This window comes from Oncorhynchus kisutch, linkage group LG27, assembly GCF_002021735.2.
Source record: "Oncorhynchus kisutch isolate 150728-3 linkage group LG27, Okis_V2, whole genome shotgun sequence".
Taxonomy (NCBI): domain Eukaryota; kingdom Metazoa; phylum Chordata; class Actinopteri; order Salmoniformes; family Salmonidae; genus Oncorhynchus; species Oncorhynchus kisutch.
In genome coordinates, this window is record NC_034200.2 from 42,159,697 (window position 1) to 42,184,464 (window position 24,768).

A 24,768-nucleotide genomic window follows, 5' to 3' on the forward strand; every position below is an offset into this window, starting at 1 on the left:
GTATTTAAACAAGGGTAATGTATAAAGGTAATGATTAAGGTAATGATTATGGGTAGTAAATAAGGGTAATGTATAAAGGTAATGATTAAGGGTAGTAAACAAGGGCAATGTATAAAGGTAATGATTAAGGGTAGTAAACAAGGGTAATGTTTAAATGTAATGATTAAGGGTAGTAAACAAGGGCAATGTATAAAGGTAATGATTAAGGGTAGTAAACAAGGGCAATGTATAAAGGTAATGATTAAGGGTAGTAAACAAGGGTAATGTATAAAGGTAATGGTTACGGGTAGTAAACAAGGGTAATGTATAAATGTAATGATTAAGGGTAGTAAACAAGGGTAATGTATAAAGGTAATGATTAAGGGTAGTAAACCAGGGTAATGTATGAAGGTAATGATTGAGGGTAGTAAACAAGGGTAATGTATAAAGGTACTGATTACGGGTAGTAAACACGGGTAATGTATAAAGGTAATGATTAAGGGCAGTAAACAAGGGTAATGATTAAGGGTAGTAAACAAGGGTAATGTATAAAGGTAATGATTAAGGGTATTAAACAAGGGTAATGTATAAAGGTAATGATTAAGGGTAGTAAACAAGGGTAATGTATAAAGGTAATGATCAGGGGTAGTAAACAAGGGTAATGTATAAAGGTAATGATTACGGGTGGTAAACAAAGGTAATGTACAAGGTAATGATTAAGGGTAGTAAACAAGGGTAATGTATAAATGTAATGATTAAGGGTAGTAAATAAGGGTAATGTATAATGTAATGATTAAGGGTAGTAAATAAGGGTAATGTATAAAGGTAATTATTAAGGGTAGTAAATAAGGGTAATGTATAAAGGTAATGATTAAGGGTAGCACATAAGGGTAATGTATAAAGGTAATGATTAAGGGTAGTAACAAGGGTAATGTATAAGGGTCATCTTAATATCGGTAATAATTTTGGCTAATGAATACGGATAATGTTTAAGGGTAATACATATGATTAATGAATAGGGTAATTAATAAGGGTAATGTTTAGGGGTAGTAAACAAGGGTAATGTATAACGGTAATGATTAAGGGTGGTAAACAAGGGTAATGTATAAATGTAATGATTAAGGGTAGTAAACAAGGGTAATGTATAAAGGTAATGATTAAGGGTAGTAAACAAGGGTAATGTATAAAGGTAATGATTAAGGGTGGTAAACAAGGGTAATGTATAAGGTAATGATTAAGGGTAGTAAACAAGGGTAATGTATAAATGTAATGATTAAGGGTAGTAAATAAGGGTAATGTATAAGGTAATGATTAAGGGTAGTAAACAATGGTAATGTATAAAGGTAATGATTAAGGGTGGTAAATAAGGGTAATGTATAAATGTAATGATTAAGGGTAGTAAATAAGGGTAATGTATAAATGTAATGATTGAGGGTAGTAAATAAGGGTAATGTATAAAGGTAATGATTAAGGGTATTAAACAAGGGTAATGTATAAATGTAACGATTAAGGGTAGTAAATAAGGGTAATGTATAAAGGTAATTATTAAGGGTAGTAAACAAGGGTAATGTATAAATGTAATGATTAAGGGTAGTAAATACGGGTAATGTATAAGGGTAATGATTAAGGGTAGTAAATAAGGGTAATGTATAAAGGTAATGATTAAGGGTAGTAAATAAGGGTAATGTATAAAGGTAATGATTAAGGGTAGTAAACAAGGGTAATGTATAAAGGTGACGATTAAGGGTAGTAAATAAGGGTAATGTATAAAGGTAATGATTAAGGGTAGTAAACAAGGGTAATGTATAAAGGTGATGATTAAAGGTAGTGAATAAGGGTAATGTATAACGGTAATGATTAAGGGTCGTAAATAAGGGTAATGTATAAAGGTAATGATTAAGGGTAGTAAACACAGGTAATGTATAAAGGTAATGATTAAGGGTGGTACATACGGGCAATGTATAAAGGTAATGATTAAGGGTAGTAAACAAGGGTAATGTATAAAGGTAATGCATAAGGGTAGTAAACGAGGGTAATGTATACAGGTAATGATTAAGGGTAGTACATAATGGTAATGTATAAAGGTAATGATTAAGGGTAGTAAACAAGGGTAATGTATAAGGGTCATCTTAATATCGGTAATAATTTTGGCTAATGAATACGGATAATGTTTAAGGGTAATACATATGATTAATGAATAGGGTAATTAATAAGGGTAATAAATAACGGTAATGTTTAGGGGTAGTAAATAAGGGTAATGTATAAACGTAATGATTAAGGGTAGTAAATAAGGGTAATGTATAAAGGTAATGATTAAGGGTAGTACATAAGGGTAATGTATAAAGGTAATGATTAAGGGTAGTACATAAGGGTAATGTATAAATGTAATGATTAAGGGTAATCTATTAAGGTAATGATTAAGGGCGGTAAATAAGGGTAATGTATAAGGGTAATGTTTAATGGTAATCTATAAAGGTAATGATTAAGGGTGGTAAATAAGGGTAATGTATAAAGGTAATGATTAAGGGTAGTGAATAAGGATCATAAATGATGGAAGGTCAAGTGTATAGAAGAGGCGGTCTCAGGTTGAGTCGTGCAGTAGAGACCAGATAGAAGATAATATGTCTGTGTGTTGTCCATTCCTCTGCAGCACCCTGCGATGCTCTCACTGTGATGCCCTTTCAAACATCACAACAGCCCTTTGGCTTGCGCCCTCCGGGGCTCAACGCACCTTATTTTAGAACAGACAGACCTTCACCCTCACAGACCCCCTGGGTCCCTCCTTTCCTCTCCTCCCTCTCCATCCCTCTCCATCCCTATCCATCCCTCTCCTCCCTCTCCATCCCTCTCCATCCCTATCCATCCCTCTCCTCCCTCTCCATCCTTCTCCTCCCTCTCCATCCCTCTCCTCCCTCTCTATCCCTCTCTATCCCTCTCCTCTCTCTCCATCCTTCTCCTCCCTCTCCATCCCTCTCCTCCCTCTCTATCCCTCTCCATCCCTCTCATCCCTCTCCTCCCTCTCTATCCCTCTCCTCCCTCTCCATCCCTCTCCTCCCTCTCCATCCCTCTCCTCCCTCTCTATCCCACTCCTCCCTCTCCATCCCTCTCCTCCCTCTCTATTTCTCTATTCCTCTCCTCCCTCTCCATCCCTCTCCTCCCTCTCTATCCCTATCCCTCTCCCCCTCTCCTTTATTCCCCAGACAGACAGACAGACAGACAGACAGACGGACAGACAAACACATAGGCAGACAGACAGGCAGGCAGACGAAAAGCGTCACTAATTCAGGACATGCTACTGAAGGAGGATTAATGGGTGTGTGTGTGTGTGGTGTGGGGGGGTGCGTGTGTGTGTGTGGTGTGGGGGGGTGTGTGTGTGGGGGGGGGGGGGGGGGATGCGTGTGAAAAAAAGCATCTATGCAATTCAGTTGGATAATGGCCATTAATCCTTCAAATTATCTTCAAGTGAAAGATTGGATTCTTTATAAAAATAGCCAACTAATGTCAGTCATCAAGTAATCAAGCTAATGGATTTGATTTTTAAGTACTTGATTTTATTCCAGTCAACTCACAATATGCCTCCACTAAATTCAGCTCCCTGAGAAAATGAAGGCAGTCAGCTTGAAGTTTGGTTGCTGTGGAAACAAATAGAGACTTTGATGTTTAGGGCACAAGGAAGACGTTCGGTAAAAATAACTTCATTCGTACTAAGGATGTGTCACACCTGGCCCAGAGAGTCATCTCGTTAGTCAGGATGTGTCACACCTGGCCCAGAGAGTCATCTCGTTAGTCAGGATGTGTTTTACCTGGCCCAGAGAGTCATATCATTAGTCATGATGAGTATCACCTGGCCCAGAGAGTCATATCATTAGTCATGATGAGGTTTACCTGGCCCAGAGAGTCATATCATTAGTCATGATGAGTATCACCTGGCCCAGAGAGTCATATCATTAGTCATGATGAGTATGACCTGGCCCAGAGAGTCATCTCGTTAGTCAGGATGTGTCACACCTGGCCCAGAGAGTCATCTCGTTAGTCAGGATGTGTGACACCTGGCCCAGAGAGTCATCTCGTTAGTCAGGATGTGTGACACCTGGCCCAGAGAGTAATCTCGTTAGTCATGATGTGTTTCACCTGGCCAAGAGAGTCATCTCGATAGTCAGGATGTGTCACACCTGGCCCAGAGAGTAATCTCGTTAGTCATGATGTGTTTCACCTGGCCAAGAGAGTCATCTCGATTGTCAGGATGTGTTTTACCTGGCCCAGAGAGTCATCTCGTTAGTCAGGATGTGTCACACCTGGCCCAGAGAGTCATCTCGTTAGTCAGGATGTGTTTTACCTGGCCCAGAGAGTCATATCATTAGTCATGATGAGTATCACCTGGCCCAGAGAGTCATATCATTAGTCATGATGAGGTTTACCTGGCCCAGAGAGTCATATCATTAGTCATGATGAGTATCACCTGGCCCAGAGAGTCATATCATTAGTCATGATGAGTATCACCTGGCCCAGAGAGTCATATCATTAGTCATGATGAGGTTCACCTGGCCCAGAGAGTCATATCATTAGTCATGATGAGTATCACCTGGCCCTGAGAGTCACCTCGATTGTCAGGATGTGTTTTACCTGGCCCAGAGAGTCATCTCGTTAGTCAGGATGTGTCACACCTGGCCCAGAGAGTCATCTCGTTAGTCAGGATGTGTTTTACCTGGCCCAGAGAGTCATATCATTAGTCATGATGAGTATTACCTGGCCCAGAGAGTCATGTCATTAGTCATGATGAGGTTTACCTGGCCCAGAGAGTCATATCATTAGTCATGATGAGTATCACCTGGCCCAGAGAGTCATATCATTAGTCATGATGAGTATGACCTGGCCCAGAGAGTCATATCATTAGTCATGATGAGGTTCACCTGGCCCAGAGAGTCATATCATTAGTCATGATGAGTATCACCTGGCCCTGAGAGTCACCTCCTTAGTCAGAATGGGGTTCATCTCAAATCAAATCAAATTTATTTATATAGCCCTTCGTACATCAGCTGATATCTCAAAGTGCTGTACAGAAACCCAGCCTAAAACCCCAAACAGCAAGCAATGCAGGTGGAGAAGCACGGTGGCTAGGAAAAACTCCCTAGAAAGGCCAATACCTAGGAAGAAACCTAGAGAGGAACCAGGCTATGTGGGGTGGCCAGTCCTCTTCTGGCTGTGCCGGGTGGAGATTATAACAGAACATGGTCAAGATGTTCAATGTTCATAAATGACCAGCATGGTCGAATAATAATAAGGCAGAACAGTTGAAACTAGAGCAGCAGCACAGTCAGGTGGAAGTTGAAACTGGAGCAGCAGCATGGCCAGGTAGACTGGGGACAGCAAGGAGTCATCATGTCAGGTAGTCCTGGGGCATGGTCCTAGGGCTCAGGTCAGTTGAAACTGGAACAGCAGCATGGCCAGGTGAACTGGGGACAGCAAGGAGTCATCATGTCAGGTAGTCCTGGGGCATGGTCCTAGGGCTCAGGTCCTCCGAGAGAGAGAAAGAAAGAGAGAAGGAGAGAATTAGAGAACGCACACTTAGATTCACACAGGACACCGAATAGGACAGGAGAAGTACTCCAGATATAACAAACTGACCCCAGCCCCCCGACACATAAACTACTGCAGCATAAATACTGGAGGCTGAGACAGGAGGGGTCAGGAGACACTGTGGCCCCATCCGAGGACACCCCCGGACAGGGCCAAACAGGAAGGATATAACCCCACCCACTTTGCCAAAGCACAGCCCCCACACTCTGATAGAGTTGAGAGAGTATATGCTGGGAGAGCTTCACCTCTCGTTAGCTCTTCTGTCTCTCGCTAGCTCTTCTGCCTCTCATTAGCTCTTCCGCCTCTCGCTAGCTCTTCTGCCTCTCATTAGCTCTTCCGCCTCTCGCTAGCTCTTCCGCCTCTCGCTAGCTCTTCCACCTCTCGCTAGCCCTTCCGCCTCTCGCTAGCCCTTCCGCCTCTCGTAAGCCCTTCCGCCTCTCGCTAGCTCTTCCGCCTCTCGCTAGCTCTTCCGCCTCTCGCTAGCCCTTCCGCCTCTCGCTAGCCCTTCCACCTCTCGCTAGCCCTTCCGCCTCTCGTAAGCCCTTCCGCCTCTCGCTAGCCCTTCCGCCTCTCGTAAGCTCTTCTGCCTCTCGCTAGCTCTTCCGCCTCTCGCTAGCTCTTCCGCCTCTCGTTAGCTCTTCCACTTTCGGTAGCCAAACAAAGCCTACATCTGGTGTTTTTACCTGTTAAGTGTATTCTCTATTCTCTATTCTACTCTATTCTTTGTAAACTCCTCATCCTAACTTGGTTTGGGTTTCGCCTTTTATTTTGTAGTTTCTGAGGAAAATCTAGTAGGCATCCATGATGCGGGTGTCTCCCTTTTCTAGTTGTTTTGCCAACTTTCAGTGGGAATTCCCCATGGGTATATTTTAGGACCCTTTTCTAGTTGTTTTGCCAATGTTCAGTGGGAATTCCCCATGGGTATATTTTAGGACCCTTTTCTAGTTGTTTTGCCAACGTTCAGTGGGAATTCCCCATGGGTATATTTTAGGACCCTTTTCTAGTTGTTTTGCCAACGTTCAGTGGGAATTCCCCATGGGTATATTTTAGGACCCTTTTCTAGTTGTTTTGCCAACGTTCAGTGGGAATTCCCCATGGGTATATTTTAGGACCCTTTTCTAGTTGTTTTGCCAACGTTCAGTGGGAATTCCCCATGGGTATATTTTAGGACCCTTTTCTAGTTGTTTTGCCAACGTTCAGTGGGAATTCCCCATGGGTATGTTTTAGGACCCTTTTCTAGTTGTTTTGCCAACGTTCAGTGGGAATTCCCCATGGATGTTTTTCAGAAACCGTTTAAAACCCATTCTGATTCGTTTTTTGTTGTCGAAGTGACTCCTTTGTTTGTTCCCTTTTCTGTTCAGCGACGTAATGTCTGTTTGTCTTTAGAGAACATAACACCACTGTCTGAACAATTATAATAATGTTTATCTCTTCCAATAGATCTGTACTCCAGACCTGGTCGTGTTCCTGTCCTGTGCTAACCACCGCCTGAAGGAGCGCCTGGAGAAGCGAGCAGAGGCGACGGGTCGTCCTGATGACAACCCCAATGCAACAGAGCGCCGCCTCACCAACTTCAAACAGAACACCATCCCCTTGGTCAAATACTTCCAGGAGAGGGGACTCATCGTCACGGTAAGACAAGGGTGTGTGTGTGTGTGTGTGAGAGCAGTTTTTAAGCGTTGTCTATGGTGTTTACCACTCAGCAGCTGACCCTAATTCTAGTTGCGGGTTCACACAAGGGGTACCATTGTTTCCTTTAATAATACCTGTCCTATTATTTACAGAGTAAGACTGACAGACAGGGTATTGCATGTCCTATTATTGATCAAGTAAGACTGACAGACAGGGTATTGCATGTCCTATTGTTGATAGAGTACCCCCTCAGCACCACTACCCCCTCAGCACCACTACCCCCTCAGCACCCCTACCCCCTCAGAACCCCTAAGCTAGGTGTGCAGGTAGCCTAGTGGTTAGAGCGTTGGACTAGTAACCGGAAGGTTGCAAGTTCAAACCCCCGAGCTGACAAGGTACAAATCTGTCGTTCTGCCCCTGAACAGGCAGTTAACCCACTGTTCCTAGGCCGTCATTGAAAATAAGAATTTGTTCTTAACTGACTTGCCTAGTTAAATAAAGGTAAAATAAAATAAATAAATAAATAAATAGGTACTCAGAGGCCTTTCCCCGTGCCTGGGCCAGATTCCACCATCCACCTTCAACGTCTAACACCCACCTATATTCTAGGTTGAAGATGGTTAAGGCAGGAGGATTCTAATATCCCACAACTTTGTAATAATTAGCAAGAATTCTAAACAATACGACAAGCATTTAGAGTGGAAATAACAGGAAGTGAATGTCAGCAGTACAGAAAATTTGCCATCAAAGTGGAAAATATATCGCAGTGAATTTCACAGTCGTAGTGAATTTCAGCCAACTACTCAGCACACACATAGCATATCTGTTCATGTGTCATTCAATTCATTTAAAAGCCTCTTGATTTCCTGACCACTCTTTGGGTTTTCAATGCTAATTCATTCAGATCAGCAACGGCGCTGGTCCAATGAATTGTTAGCTAATGCTGCCACATGGAATTACTACTTTGTCTTCTCCTTGGGTAACCTAGCCTGTATCTGTCTCTCTGGGCTGTAGAGTCTCTACCTTGGGTAACCTAGCCTGTATCTGTCTCTCTGGGCTGTAGTGTCTCTACCTTGGGTATCCTAGCCTGTATCTCTCTGGGCTGTAGTGTCTCTACCTTGGGTAACCTAGCCTGTATCTGTCTCTCTCTGGGCTGTAGTGTCTCTACCTTGGGTAACCTAGCCTGTATCTGTCTCTCTGGGCTGTAGTGTCTCTACCTTGGGTAACCTAGCCTGTATCTGTATCTCTCTGGGCTGTAGTGTCTCTACCTTGGGTAACCTAGCCTGTATCTGTCTCTCTGGGCTGTAGTGTCTCTACCTTGGGTAACCTAGCCTGTCTCTCTCTGGGCTGTAGTGTCTCTACCTTGGGTAACCTAGCCTGTCCCTCTCTGGGCTGTAGTGTCTCTACCTTGGGTAACCTAGCCTGTCCCTCTCTGGGCTGTAGTGTCTCTACCTTGGGTAACCTAGCCTGTCTCTGTATCTCTCTGGGCTGTAGTGTCTCTACCTTGGGTAACCTAGCCTGTATCTGTCTCTCTGGGCTGTAGTGTCTCTACCTTGGGTAACCTAGCCTGTATCTGTCTCTCTGGGCTGTAGTGTCTCTACCTTGGGTAACCTAGCCTGTATCTGTCTCTCTGGGCTGTAGTGTCTCTACCTTGGGTAACCTAGCCTGTCTCTCTCTCTGGGCTGTAGTGTCTCTACCTTGGGTAACCTAGCCTGTCCCTCTCTGGGCTGTAGTGTCTCTACCTTGGGTAACCTAGCCTGTATCTGTCTCTCTGGGCTGTAGTGTCTCTACCTTGGGTAACCTAGCCTGTCTCTCTCTCTGGGCTGTAGTGTCTCTACCTTGGGTAACCTAGCCTGTATCTGTCTCTCTGGGCTGTAGTGTCTCTACCTTGGGTAACCTAGCCTGTCTCTCTGGGCTGTAGTGTCTCTACCTTGGGTAACCTAGCCTGTCCCTCTCTGGGCTGTAGTGTCTCTACCTTGGGTAACCTAGCCTGTATCTGTCTCTCTGGGCTGTAGTGTCTCTACCTTGGGTAACCTAGCCTGTCTCTCTGGGCTGTAGTGTCTCTACCTTGGGTAACCTAGCCTGTCCCTCTCTGGGCTGTAGTGTCTCTACCTTGGGTAACCTAGCCTGTCCCTCTCTGGGCTGTAGTGTCTCTACCTTGGGTAGCCTAGCCTGTCTCTCTCTCTGGGCTGTAGTGTCTCTACCTTGGGTAACCTAGCCTGTATCTGTCTCTCTGGGCTGTAGTGTCTCTACCTTGGGTAACCTAGCCTGTCTCTCTCTCTGGGCTGTAGTGTCTCTACCTTGGGTAACCTAGCCTGTATATCTCTGGGCTGTAGTGTCTCTACCTTGGGTAACCTAGCCTGTATCTGTCTCTCTGGGCTGTAGTGTCTCTACCTTGGGTAACCTAGCCTGTCCCTCTCTGGGCTGTAGTGTCTCTACCTTGGGTAACCTAGCCTGTCCCTCTCTGGGCTGTAGTGTCTCTACCTTGGGTAACCTAGCCTGTATCTCTCTGGGCTGTAGTGTCTCTACCTTGGGTAACCTAGCCTGTCCCTCTCTGGGCTGTAGTGTCTCTACCTTGGGTAACCTAGCCTGTATCTCTCTGGGCTGTAGTGTCTCTACCTTGGGTAACCTAGCCTGTCTCTGTATCTCTCTCTGGGCTGTAGTGTCTCTACCTTGGGTAACCTAGCCTGTCCCTCTCTGGGCTGTAGTGTCTCTACCTTGGGTAACCTAGCCTGTCCCTCTCTGGGCTGTAGTGTCTCTACCTTGGGTAACCTAGCCTGTATCTGTCTCTCTGGGCTGTAGTGTCTCTACCTTGGGTAACCTAGCCTGTATCTGTCTCTCTGGGCTGTAGTGTCTCTACCTTGGGTAACCTAGCCTGTATCTGTCTCTCTGGGCTGTAGTGTCTCTACCTTGGGTAACCTAGCCTGTATCTGTCTCTCTGGGCTGTAGTGTCTCTACCTTGGGTAACCTAGCCTGTATCTGTCTCTCTGGGCTGTAGTGTCTCTACCTTGGGTAACCTAGCCTGTATCTCTCTGGGCTGTAGTGTCTCTACCTTGGGTAACCTAGCCTGTATCTGTCTCTCTGGGCTGTAGTGTCTCTACCTTGGGTAACCTAGCCTGTCTCCCTCTGGGCTGTAGTGTCTCTACCTTGGGTAACCTAGCCTGTCCCTCTCTGGGCTGTAGTGTCTCTACCTTGGGTAACCTAGCCTGTCTCTCTCTCTGGGCTGTAGTGTCTCTACCTTGGGTAACCTAGCCTGTCTCCATCTGGGCTGTAGTGTCTCTACCTTGGGTAACCTAGCCTGTCCCTCTCTGGGCTGTAGTGTCTCTACCTTGGGTAACCTAGCCTGTATCTGTCTCTCTGGGCTGTAGTGTCTCTACCTTGGGTAACCTAGCCTGTCTCCCTCTGGGCTGTAGTGTCTCTACCTTGGGTAACCTAGCCTGTATCTCTCTGGGCTGTAGTGTCTCTACCTTGGGTAACCTAGCCTGTATCTCTCTGGGCTGTAGTGTCTCTACCTTGGGTAACCTAGCCTGTATCTCTCTGGGCTGTAGTGTCTCTACCTTGGGTAACCTAGCCTGTCTCTGTCTCTCTCTGGGCTGTAGTGTCTCTACCTTGGGTAACCTAGCCTGTATCTCTCTGGGCTGTAGTGTCTCTACCTTGGGTAACCTAGCCTGTATCTCTCTCTGGGCTGTAGTGTCTCTACCTTGGGTAACCTAGCCTGTATCTCTCTCTGGGCTGTAGTGTCTCTACCTTGGGTAACCTAGCCTGTATCTCTCTCTGGGCTGTAGTGTCTCTACCTTGGGTAACCTAGCCTGTATCTCTCTCTGGGCTGTAGTGTCTCTACCTTGGGTAACCTAGCCTGTCTCTCTGGGCTGTAGTGTCTCTACCTTGGGTAACCTAGCCTGTATCTCTCTGGGCTGTAGTGTCTCTACCTTGGGTAACCTAGCCTGTATCTGTCTCTCTGGGCTGTAGTGTCTCTACCTTGGGTAACCTAGCCTGTCTCTGTCTGGGCTGTAGTGTCTCTACCTTGGGTAACCTAGCCTGTATCTGTCTCTCTGGGCTGTAGTGTCTCTACCTTGGGTAACCTAGCCTGTATCTGTCTCTCTGGGCTGTAGTGTCTCTACCTTGGGTAACCTAGCCTGTATCTGTCTCTCTGGGCTGTAGTGTCTCTACCTTGGGTAACCTAGCCTGTATCTGTCTCTCTGGGCTGTAGTGTCTCTACCTTGGGTAACCTAGCCTGTATCTGTCTCTCTGGGCTGTAGTGTCTCTACCTTGGGTAACCTAGCCTGTCTCTCTCTGGGCTGTAGTGTCTCTACCTTGGGTAACCTAGCCTGTATCTCTCTCTGGGCTGTAGTGTCTCTACCTTGGGTAACCTAGCCTGTATCTGTCTCTCTGGGCTGTAGTGTCTCTACCTTGGCTAACCTAGCCTGTATCTGTCTCTCTGGGCTGTAGTGTCTCTACCTTGGGTAACCTAGCCTGTCTCTGTATCTCTCTGGGCTGTAGTGTCTCTACCTTGGGTAACCTAGCCTGTATCTGTCTCTCTGGGCTGTAGTGTCTCTACCTTGGGTAACCTAGCCTGTATCTGTCTCTCTGGGCTGTAGTGTCTCTACCTTGGGTAACCTAGCCTGTATCTGTCTCTCTGGGCTGTAGTGTCTCTACCTTGGGTAACCTAGCCTGTCTCTCTCTCTGGGCTGTAGTGTCTCTACCTTGGGTAACCTAGCCTGTCCCTCTCTGGGCTGTAGTGTCTCTACCTTGGGTAACCTAGCCTGTATCTGTCTCTCTGGGCTGTAGTGTCTCTACCTTGGGTAACCTAGCCTGTCTCTCTCTCTGGGCTGTAGTGTCTCTACCTTGGGTAACCTAGCCTGTATCTGTCTCTCTGGGCTGTAGTGTCTCTACCTTGGGTAACCTAGCCTGTCTCTCTGGGCTGTAGTGTCTCTACCTTGGGTAACCTAGCCTGTCCCTCTCTGGGCTGTAGTGTCTCTACCTTGGGTAACCTAGCCTGTATCTGTCTCTCTGGGCTGTAGTGTCTCTACCTTGGGTAACCTAGCCTGTCTCTCTGGGCTGTAGTGTCTCTACCTTGGGTAACCTAGCCTGTCCCTCTCTGGGCTGTAGTGTCTCTACCTTGGGTAACCTAGCCTGTCCCTCTCTGGGCTGTAGTGTCTCTACCTTGGGTAGCCTAGCCTGTCTCTCTCTCTGGGCTGTAGTGTCTCTACCTTGGGTAACCTAGCCTGTATCTGTCTCTCTGGGCTGTAGTGTCTCTACCTTGGGTAACCTAGCCTGTCTCTCTCTCTGGGCTGTAGTGTCTCTACCTTGGGTAACCTAGCCTGTATATCTCTGGGCTGTAGTGTCTCTACCTTGGGTAACCTAGCCTGTATCTGTCTCTCTGGGCTGTAGTGTCTCTACCTTGGGTAACCTAGCCTGTCCCTCTCTGGGCTGTAGTGTCTCTACCTTGGGTAACCTAGCCTGTCCCTCTCTGGGCTGTAGTGTCTCTACCTTGGGTAACCTAGCCTGTATCTCTCTGGGCTGTAGTGTCTCTACCTTGGGTAACCTAGCCTGTCCCTCTCTGGGCTGTAGTGTCTCTACCTTGGGTAACCTAGCCTGTATCTCTCTGGGCTGTAGTGTCTCTACCTTGGGTAACCTAGCCTGTCTCTGTATCTCTCTCTGGGCTGTAGTGTCTCTACCTTGGGTAACCTAGCCTGTCCCTCTCTGGGCTGTAGTGTCTCTACCTTGGGTAACCTAGCCTGTCCCTCTCTGGGCTGTAGTGTCTCTACCTTGGGTAACCTAGCCTGTATCTGTCTCTCTGGGCTGTAGTGTCTCTACCTTGGGTAACCTAGCCTGTATCTGTCTCTCTGGGCTGTAGTGTCTCTACCTTGGGTAACCTAGCCTGTATCTGTCTCTCTGGGCTGTAGTGTCTCTACCTTGGGTAACCTAGCCTGTATCTGTCTCTCTGGGCTGTAGTGTCTCTACCTTGGGTAACCTAGCCTGTATCTGTCTCTCTGGGCTGTAGTGTCTCTACCTTGGGTAACCTAGCCTGTATCTCTCTGGGCTGTAGTGTCTCTACCTTGGGTAACCTAGCCTGTATCTGTCTCTCTGGGCTGTAGTGTCTCTACCTTGGGTAACCTAGCCTGTCTCCCTCTGGGCTGTAGTGTCTCTACCTTGGGTAACCTAGCCTGTCCCTCTCTGGGCTGTAGTGTCTCTACCTTGGGTAACCTAGCCTGTCTCTCTCTCTGGGCTGTAGTGTCTCTACCTTGGGTAACCTAGCCTGTCTCCATCTGGGCTGTAGTGTCTCTACCTTGGGTAACCTAGCCTGTCCCTCTCTGGGCTGTAGTGTCTCTACCTTGGGTAACCTAGCCTGTATCTGTCTCTCTGGGCTGTAGTGTCTCTACCTTGGGTAACCTAGCCTGTCTCCCTCTGGGCTGTAGTGTCTCTACCTTGGGTAACCTAGCCTGTATCTCTCTGGGCTGTAGTGTCTCTACCTTGGGTAACCTAGCCTGTATCTCTCTGGGCTGTAGTGTCTCTACCTTGGGTAACCTAGCCTGTATCTCTCTGGGCTGTAGTGTCTCTACCTTGGGTAACCTAGCCTGTCTCTGTCTCTCTCTGGGCTGTAGTGTCTCTACCTTGGGTAACCTAGCCTGTATCTCTCTGGGCTGTAGTGTCTCTACCTTGGGTAACCTAGCCTGTATCTCTCTCTGGGCTGTAGTGTCTCTACCTTGGGTAACCTAGCCTGTATCTCTCTCTGGGCTGTAGTGTCTCTACCTTGGGTAACCTAGCCTGTATCTCTCTCTGGGCTGTAGTGTCTCTACCTTGGGTAACCTAGCCTGTATCTCTCTCTGGGCTGTAGTGTCTCTACCTTGGGTAACCTAGCCTGTCTCTCTGGGCTGTAGTGTCTCTACCTTGGGTAACCTAGCCTGTATCTCTCTGGGCTGTAGTGTCTCTACCTTGGGTAACCTAGCCTGTATCTGTCTCTCTGGGCTGTAGTGTCTCTACCTTGGGTAACCTAGCCTGTCTCTGTCTGGGCTGTAGTGTCTCTACCTTGGGTAACCTAGCCTGTATCTGTCTCTCTGGGCTGTAGTGTCTCTACCTTGGGTAACCTAGCCTGTATCTGTCTCTCTGGGCTGTAGTGTCTCTACCTTGGGTAACCTAGCCTGTATCTGTCTCTCTGGGCTGTAGTGTCTCTACCTTGGGTAACCTAGCCTGTATCTGTCTCTCTGGGCTGTAGTGTCTCTACCTTGGGTAACCTAGCCTGTATCTGTCTCTCTGGGCTGTAGTGTCTCTACCTTGGGTAACCTAGCCTGTCTCTCTCTGGGCTGTAGTGTCTCTACCTTGGGTAACCTAGCCTGTATCTCTCTCTGGGCTGTAGTGTCTCTACCTTGGGTAACCTAGCCTGTATCTGTCTCTCTGGGCTGTAGTGTCTCTACCTTGGCTAACCTAGCCTGTATCTGTCTCTCTGGGCTGTAGTGTCTCTACCTTGGGTAACCTAGCCTGTATCTCTCTCTGGGCTGTAGTGTCTCTACCTTGGGTAACCTAGCCTGTATCTCTCTCTGGGCTGTAGTGTCTCTACCTTGGGTAACCTAGCCTGTATCTCTCTCTGGGCTGTAGTGTCTCTACCTTGGGTAACCTAGCCTGTATCTCTCTCTGGGCTGTAGTGTCTCTACCTTGGGTAACCTAGCCTGTCTCTCTGGGCTGTAGTGTCTCTACCTTGGGTAACCTAGCCTGTATCTCTCTGGGCTGTAGTGTCTCTACCTTGGGTAACCTAGCCTGTATCTGTCTCTCTGGGCTGTAGTGTCTCTACCTTGGGTAACCTAGCCTGTCTCTGTCTGGGCTGTAGTGTCTCTACCTTGGGTAACCTAGCCTGTATCTGTCTCTCTGGGCTGTAGTGTCTCTACCTTGGGTAACCTAGCCTGTATCTGTCTCTCTGGGCTGTAGTGTCTCTACCTTGGGTAACCTAGCCTGTATCTGTCTCTCTGGGCTGTAGTGTCTCTACCTTGGGTAACCTAGCCTGTATCTGTCTCTCTGGGCTGTAGTGTCTCTACCTTGGGTAACCTAGCCTGTATCTGTCTCTCTGGGCTGTAGTGTCTCTACCTTGGGTAACCTAGCCTGTCTCTCTCTGGGCTGTAGTGTCTCTACCTTGGGTAACCTAGCCTGTATCTCTCTCTGGGCTGTAGTGTCTCTACCTTGGGTAACCTAGCCTGTATCTGTCTCTCTGGGCTGTAGTGTCTCTACCTTGGCTAACCTAGCCTGTATCTGTCTCTCTGGGCTGTAGTGTCTCTACCTTGGGTAACCTAGCCTGTATCTGTCTCTCTGGGCTGTAGTGTCTCTACCTTGGGTAACCTAGCCTGTATCTGTCTCTCTGGGCTGTAGTGTCTCTACCTTGGGTAACCTAGCCTCTCTCTCTCTGGGCTGTAGTGTCTCTACCTTGGGTAACCTAGCCTGTATCTCTCTCTGGTGTCATCACACACAGCAGAGCAATAGGACTCTGAGGGGATAAATCGGTTAATGGTGGTGAACCAATCTGAAACTATTAAAGAGGATCATGCCGATTTAATCCTTCTTCCTGTTGTGAAGACCTCTAGCATCACAGCAATAAATATCAACGTCATAGTAAATGCATATTGTATTACAGGATATCTCTCTGTTGGTGAAAATATGGACAATTATTATCCATAGCTTTATGCATTGCAGGAAGCATCTGTCTTTTTAAGCTAAAAACAACAAAAGATTGACATTACTGTGTCTTGGACCTCTGTCCCCACGGCCTCATCACATGAACACCCTGTGTTAAACTGTCTGGATCCACACCCAGACCTTACAGTGAAATGCTGAATACAACAGGTGTAGTCGACCTTACAGTGAAATGCTGAATACAACAGGTGTAGTAGACCTTACAGTGAAATGCTGAATACAACAGGTGTAGTAGACCTCACAGTGAAATGCTTAATACAACAGGTGTAGTAGACCTTACAGTGAAATGCTGAATACAACAGGTGTAGTAGACCTCACAGTGAAATGCTGATTACAACAGGTGTAGTAGACCTTACAGTGAAATGCTGAATACAACAGGTGTAGTAGACCTTACAGTGAAATGCTGAACACAACAGGTGTAGTAGACCTCACAGTGAAATGCTAAATACAACAGGTGTAGTAGACCTTACAGTGAAATGCTGAATACAACAGGTGTAGTAGACCTCACAGTGAAATGCTGAATACAACAGGTGTAGTAGACCTTACAGTGAAATGCTGAATACAACAGGTGTAGTAGACCTCACAGTGAAATGCTGAATACAACAGGTGTAGTAGACCTTAAGATGAAATACTGAATACAACAGGTGTAGTAGACCTCACAGTGAAATGCTGAATACAACAGGTGTAGTAGACCTCACAGTGAAATGCTGAATACAACAGGTGTAGTAGACCTCTATATACAGGGGGTACCGGTACAGAGTCAATGTGGAGGCTATATACAGGGTATTACGGTACAGAGTCAATGTGGAGGCTATATACAGGGGGTACCGGTACAGAGTCAATGTGGAGGCTATATACAGGGGGTACCGGTACAGAGTCAATGTGGAGGCTATATACAGGGGGTACCAGTACAGAGTCAATGTGGAGACTATATACAGGGGGTACCAGTACAGAGTCAATGTGGAGACTATATACAGGGGTACCGGTACAGAGTCAATGTGGAGGCTATATACAGGGGGTACCGGTACAGAGTCAATGTGGAGGCTATATACAGGGGGTACCGGTACAGAGTCAATGTGGAGGCTATATACAGGGGGTACCGGTACAGAGTCAATGTGGAGGCTATATACAGGGTGTTACAGTACAGAGTCAATGTGGAGGCTATATACAGGGTGTTACAGTACAGAGTCAATGTGGAGGCTATATACAGGGGGTACCGGTACAGAGTCAATGTGGAGGCTATATACAGGGGGTACCGGTACAGAGTCAATGTGGAGGCTATATACAGGGGGTACCGGTACAGAGTCAATGTGGAGGCTATATACAGGGGGTACCGGTACAGAGTCAATGTGGAGGCTATATACAGGGTGTTACGGTACAGAGTCAATGTGGAGGCTATATACAGGGGTACCGGTACAGAGTCAATGTGGAGGCTATATACAGGGGGTACCGGTACAGAGTCAATGTGGAGGCTATATACAGGGTATTACGGTACAGAGTCAATGTGGAGGCTATATACAGGGTATTACGGTACAGAGTCAATGTGGAGGCTATATACAGGGTATTACGGTACAGAGTCAATGTGGAGGCTATATACAGGGGGTACCGGTACAGAGTCAATGTGGAGGCTATATACAGGGGGTACCGGTACAGAGTCAATGTGGAGGCTATATACAGGGGGTACCGGTACAGAGTCAATGTGGAGGCTATATACAGGGGGTGCCGGTACAGAGTCAATGTGGAGGCTATATACAGGGGGTACCGGTACAGAGTCAATGTGGAGGCTATATACAGGGGGTACCGGTACAGAGTCAATGTGGAGGCTATATACAGGGGGTACCAGTACAGAGTCAATGTGGAGGCTATATACAGGGGGTACCGGTACAGAGTCAATGTGGAGGCTATATACAGGGGGTTATGGTACAGAGTCAATGTGGAGGCTATATACAGGGGGTACCGGTACAGAGTCAATGTGGAGGCCATATACAGGGGGTACCGGTACAGAGTCAATGTGGAGGCTATATACAGGGTGTTACGGTACAGAGTCAATGTGGAGACTATATACAGGGGGTACCAGTACAGAGTCAATGTGGAGACTATATACAGGGGGTACCGGTACAGAGTCAATGTGGAGGCTATATACAGGGTGTTATGGTACAGAGTCAATGTGGAGGCTATATACAGGGGGTACCGGTACAGAGTCAATGTGGAGGCTATATACAGGGGGTACCGGTACAGAGTCGATGTGGAGGCTATATACAGGGGGTGCCGGTACAGAGTCAATGTGGAGGCTATATACAGGGGGTACCGGTACAGAGTCAATGTGGAGGCTATATACAGGGGGTACCAGTACAGAGTCAATGTGGAGGCTATATACAGGGGGTACCGGTACAGAGTCAATGTGGGGGCTATATACAGGGGGCACCAGTACAGAGTCAATGTGGAGGCTATATACAGGGTATTACGGTACAGAGTCAATGTGGAGGCTATATACAGGGTATTACGGTACAGAGTCAATGTGGAGGCTATATACAGGGTATTACGGTACAGAGTCAATGTGGAGGCTATATACAGGGGGTACCGGTACAGAGTCAATGTGGAGGCTATATACAGGGGGTACCGGTACAGAGTCAATGTGGAGGCTATATACAGGGGGTACCGGTACAGAGTCAATGTGGAGGCTATATACAGGGGGTGCCGGTACAGAGTCAATGTGGAGGCTATATACAGGGGGTACCGGTACAGAGTCAATGTGGAGGCTATATACAGGGGGTACCGGTACAGAGTCAATGTGGAGGCTATATACAGGGGGTACCAGTACAGAGTCAATGTGGAGGCTATATACAGGGGGTACCGGTACAGAGTCAATGTGGAGGCTATATACAGGGGGTTATGGTACAGAGTCAATGTGGAGGCTATATACAGGGGGTACCGGTACAGAGTCAATGTGGAGGCCATATACAGGGGGTACCGGTACAGAGTCAATGTGGAGGCTATATACAGGGTGTTACGGTACAGAGTCAATGTGGAGACTATATACAGGGGGTACCAGTACAGAGTCAATGTGGAGACTATATACAGGGGGTACCGGTACAGAGTCAATGTGGAGGCTATATACAGGGTGTTATGGTACAGAGTCAATGTGGAGGCTATATACAGGGGGTACCGGTACAGAGTCAATGTGGAGGCTATATACAGGGGGTACCGGTACAGAGTCGATGTGGAGGCTATATACAGGGGGTGCCGGTACAGAGTCAATGTGGAGGCTATATACAGGGGGTACCGGTACAGAGTCAATGTGGAGGCTATATACAGGGGGTACCAGTACAGAGTCAATGTGGAGGCTATATACAGGGGGTACCGGTACAGAGTCAATGTGGGGGCTATATACAGGGGGCACCAGTACAGAGTCAATGTGGAGGCTATATACAGGGGGTACCAGTACAGAGTCAATGTGGAGGCTATATACAGGGGGTACCGGTACAGAGTCAATGTGGAGGCTTCATACAGGGGGTACCGGTACAGAGTCAATGTGGAGGTTATATACAGGGTATTACGGTACAGAGTCAATGTGGAGGCTATATACAGGGTGGTACAGTACAGAGTCAATGTGGAGGCTATATACAGGGGGTACCGGTACAGAGTCAATGTGGAGGCTATATACAGGGGGTTATGGTACAGAGTCAATGTGGAGGCTATATACAGGGGGTACAGGTACAGAGTCAATGTGGAGGCTATATACAGGGTGTTACGGTACAGAGTCAATGTGGAGACTATATACAGGGGGTACCAGTACAGAGTCAATGTGGAGACTATATACAGGGGGTACCAGTACAGAGTTAATGTGGAGACTATATACAGGGGGTACCGGTACAGAGTCAATGTGGAGGCTATATACAGGGTGTTACGGTACAGAGTCAATGTGGAGGCTATATACAGGGGGTACCAGTACAGAGTCAATGTGGAGACTATATACAGGGGGTACCAGTACAGAGTCAATGTGGAGGCTATATACAGGGGGTACCAGTACAGAGTCAATGTGGAGGCTATATACAGGGGGTACCGGTACAGAGTCAATGTGGAGGCTTCATACAGGGGGTACCGGTACAGAGTCAATGTGGAGGTTATATACAGGGTATTACGGTACAGAGTCAATGTGGAGGCTATATACAGGGTGGTACAGTACAGAGTCAATGTGGAGGCTATATACAGGGGGTACCGGTACAGAGTCAATGTGGAGGCTATATACAGGGTGTTACGGTACAGAGTCAATGTGGAGGCTATATACAGGGGGTTATGGTACAGAGTCAATGTGGAGGCTATATACAGGGGGTACAGGTACAGAGTCAATGTGGAGGCTATATACAGGGTGTTACGGTACAGAGTCAATGTGGAGACTATATACAGGGGGTACCAGTACAGAGTCAATGTGGAGACTATATACAGGGGGTACCAGTACAGAGTTAATGTGGAGACTATATACAGGGGGTACCGGTACAGAGTCAATGTGGAGGCTATATACAGGGTGTTACGGTACAGAGTCAATGTGGAGGCTATATACAGGGGGTACCAGTACAGAGTCAATGTGGAGACTATATACAGGGGGTACCAGTACAGAGTCAATGTGGAGACTATATACAGGGGTACCGGTACAGAGTCAATGTGGAGGCTATATACAGGGGGTACCGGTACAGAGTCAATGTGGAGACTATATACAGGGGGTACCGGTACAGAGTCAATGTGGAGGCTATATACAGGGGGTACCAGTACAGAGTCAATGTGGAGGCTATATACAGGGGGTACCGGTACAGAGTCAATGTGGGGGCTATATACAGGGGGCACCAGTACAGAGTCAATGTGGAGGCTATATACAGGGGGTACCGGTACAGAGTCAATGTGGGGGCTATATACAGGGGGTACCGGTACAGAGTCAATGTGGAGGCTATATACAGGGGGTACCGGTACAGAGTCAATGTGGAGGCTATATACAGGGGGTACCGGTACAGAGTCAATGTGGAGGCTATATACAGGGGGTACCGGTACAGAGTCAATGTGGAGGCTATATACAGGGTGTTACGGTACAGAGTCAATGTGGAGGCTATATACAGGGGGTACCGGTACAGAGTCAATGTAGAGGCCATATACAGGGTGTTACGGTACAGAGTCAATGTGGAGGCTATATACAGGGTGGTACAGTACAGAGTCAATGTGGAGGCTATATACAGGGGGTACTGGTACAGAGTCAATGTGGAGGCTATATACAGGGGGGTACCGGTACAGAGTCAATGTGGAGGCTATATACAGGGTGTTATGGTACAGAGTCAATGTAGAGGCTATATACAGGGGGTACCGGTACAGAGTCAATGTGGAGAATCTATACAGGGGGTACCGGTACAGAGTCAATGTAGAGGCTATATACAGGTGGTACCGGTACAGAGTCAATGTGGAGGCTATATACAGGGGGTACCGGTACAGAGTCAATGTGGAGGCTATATACAGGGGGTACCGGTACAGAGTCAATGTAGAGGCTATATACAGGGTGGTACAGTACAGAGTCAATGTGGAGGCTATATACAGGGGGTACCGGTACAGAGTCAATGTGGAGGCTATATACAGGGGGTTATGGTACAGAGTCAATGTGGAGGCTATATACAGGGGGTACCGGTACAGAGTCAATGTGGAGGCCATATACAGGGGGTACCGGTACAGAGTCAATGTAGAGGCCATATACAGGGTGTTACGGTACAGAGTCAATGTGGAGGCTATATACAGGGTGGTACAGTACAGAGTCAATGTGGAGGCTATATACAGGGTGGTACAGTACAGAGTCAATGTGGAGGCTATATACAGGGGGTACCGGTACAGAGTCAATGTGGAGGCTATATACAGGGGGTTATGGTACAGAGTCAATGTGGAGGCTATATACAGGGGGTACCGGTACAGAGTCAATGTGGAGGCCATATACAGGGGGTACCGGTACAGAGTCAATGTGGAGGCTATATACAGGGTGTTACGGTACAGAGTCAATGTGGAGACTATATACAGGGGGTACCAGTACAGAGTCAATGTGGAGACTATATACAGGGGGTACCGGTACAGAGTCAATGTGGAGGCTATATACAGGGGGGTACCGGTACAGAGTCAATGTGGAGGCTATATACAGGGTGTTATGGTACAGAGTCAATGTAGAGGCTATATACAGGGGGTACCGGTACAGAGTCAATGTGGAGAATCTATACAGGGGGTACCGGTACAGAGTCAATGTGGAGGCTATATACAGGGTGTTACGGTACAGAGTCAATGTGGAGGCTATATACAGGGGGTTATGGTACAGTGTCAATGTGGAGGCTATATACAGGGGGTACAGGTACAGAGTCAATGTGGAGGCTATATACAGGGTGTTACGGTACAGAGTCAATGTGGAGACTATATACAGGGGGTACCAGTACAGAGTCAATGTGGAGACTATATACAGGGGGTACCAGTACAGAGTTAATGTGGAGACTATATACAGGGGGTACCGGTACAGAGTCAATGTGGAGGCTATATACAGGGTGTTACGGTACAGAGTCAATGTGGAGGCTATATACAGGGGGTACCAGTACAGAGTCAATGTGGAGACTATATACAGGGGGTACCAGTACAGAGTCAATGTGGAGACTATATACAGGGGTACCGGTACAGAGTCAATGTGGAGGCTATATACAGGGGGTACCGGTACAGAGTCAATGTGGAGACTATATACAGGGGGTACCGGTACAGAGTCAATGTGGAGGCTATATACAGGGGTACCGGTACAGAGTCAATGTGGAGGCTATATACAGGGGGTACCGGTACAGAGTCAATGTGGAGGCTATATACAGGGGGTACCGGTACAGAGTCAATGTGGGGGCTATATACAGGGGGTACCGGTACAGAGTCAATGTGGAGGCTATATACAGGGGGTACCGGTACAGAGTCAATGTGGAGGCTATATACAGGGGGTACCGGTACAGAGTCAATGTGGAGGCTATATACAGGGGGTACCGGTACAGAGTCAATGTGGAGGCTATATACAGGGTGTTACGGTACAGAGTCAATGTGGAGGCTATATACAGGGGGTACCGGTACAGAGTCAATGTAGAGGCCATATACAGGGTGTTACGGTACAGAGTCAATGTGGAGGCTATATACAGGGTGGTACAGTACAGAGTCAATGTGGAGGCTATATACAGGGGGTACTGGTACAGAGTCAATGTGGAGGCTATATACAGGGGGGTACCGGTACAGAGTCAATGTGGAGGCTATATACAGGGTGTTATGGTACAGAGTCAATGTAGAGGCTATATACAGGGGGTACCGGTACAGAGTCAATGTGGAGAATCTATACAGGGGGTACCGGTACAGAGTCAATGTAGAGGCTATATACAGGTGGTACCGGTACAGAGTCAATGTGGAGGCTATATACAGGGGGTACCGGTACAGAGTCAATGTGGAGGCTATATACAGGGGGTACCGGTACAGAGTCAATGTAGAGGCTATATACAGGGTGGTACAGTACAGAGTCAATGTGGAGGCTATATACAGGGGGTACCGGTACAGAGTCAATGTGGAGGCTATATACAGGGGGTTATGGTACAGAGTCAATGTGGAGGCTATATACAGGGGGTACCGGTACAGAGTCAATGTGGAGGCCATATACAGGGGGTACCGGTACAGAGTCAATGTAGAGGCCATATACAGGGTGTTACGGTACAGAGTCAATGTGGAGGCTATATACAGGGTGGTACAGTACAGAGTCAATGTGGAGGCTATATACAGGGTGGTACAGTACAGAGTCAATGTGGAGGCTATATACAGGGGGTACCGGTACAGAGTCAATGTGGAGGCTATATACAGGGGGTTATGGTACAGAGTCAATGTGGAGGCTATATACAGGGGGTACCGGTACAGAGTCAATGTGGAGGCCATATACAGGGGGTACCGGTACAGAGTCAATGTGGAGGCTATATACAGGGTGTTACGGTACAGAGTCAATGTGGAGACTATATACAGGGGGTACCAGTACAGAGTCAATGTGGAGACTATATACAGGGGGTACCGGTACAGAGTCAATGTGGAGGCTATATACAGGGGGGTACCGGTACAGAGTCAATGTGGAGGCTATATACAGGGTGTTATGGTACAGAGTCAATGTAGAGGCTATATACAGGGGGTACCGGTACAGAGTCAATGTGGAGAATCTATACAGGGGGTACCGGTACAGAGTCAATGTGGAGGCTATATACAGGGTGTTACGGTACAGAGTCAATGTGGAGGCTATATACAGGGGGTTATGGTACAGTGTCAATGTGGAGGCTATATACAGGGGGTACAGGTACAGAGTCAATGTGGAGGCTATATACAGGGTGTTACGGTACAGAGTCAATGTGGAGACTATATACAGGGGGTACCAGTACAGAGTCAATGTGGAGACTATATACAGGGGGTACCAGTACAGAGTTAATGTGGAGACTATATACAGGGGGTACCGGTACAGAGTCAATGTGGAGGCTATATACAGGGTGTTACGGTACAGAGTCAATGTGGAGGCTATATACAGGGGGTACCAGTACAGAGTCAATGTGGAGACTATATACAGGGGGTACCAGTACAGAGTCAATGTGGAGACTATATACAGGGGTACCGGTACAGAGTCAATGTGGAGGCTATATACAGGGGGTACCGGTACAGAGTCAATGTGGAGACTATATACAGGGGGTACCGGTACAGAGTCAATGTGGAGGCTATATACAGGGGTACCGGTACAGAGTCAATGTGGAGGCTATATACAGGGGGTACCGGTACAGAGTCAATGTGGAGGCTATATACAGGGGGTACTAGTACAGAGTCAATGTGGAGGCTATATACAGGGTATTATGG

General features: G+C 47.4%; 1 protein-coding gene across 1 annotated transcript in view; it reads left to right on the top strand.

The window, feature by feature from the left end:
- ak5 (adenylate kinase 5) overlaps nucleotides 1–24,768 on the top strand; it is a 218,641-nt gene that overhangs the window by 66,703 nt on the left and 127,170 nt on the right. Inside the window, exon 6 of the mRNA XM_031807219.1 lies at nucleotides 6,997–7,188. Coding sequence (XP_031663079.1) covers nucleotides 6,997–7,188 — 192 coding nt within the window. The remainder of the gene's footprint in view (nucleotides 1–6,996; nucleotides 7,189–24,768) is intronic.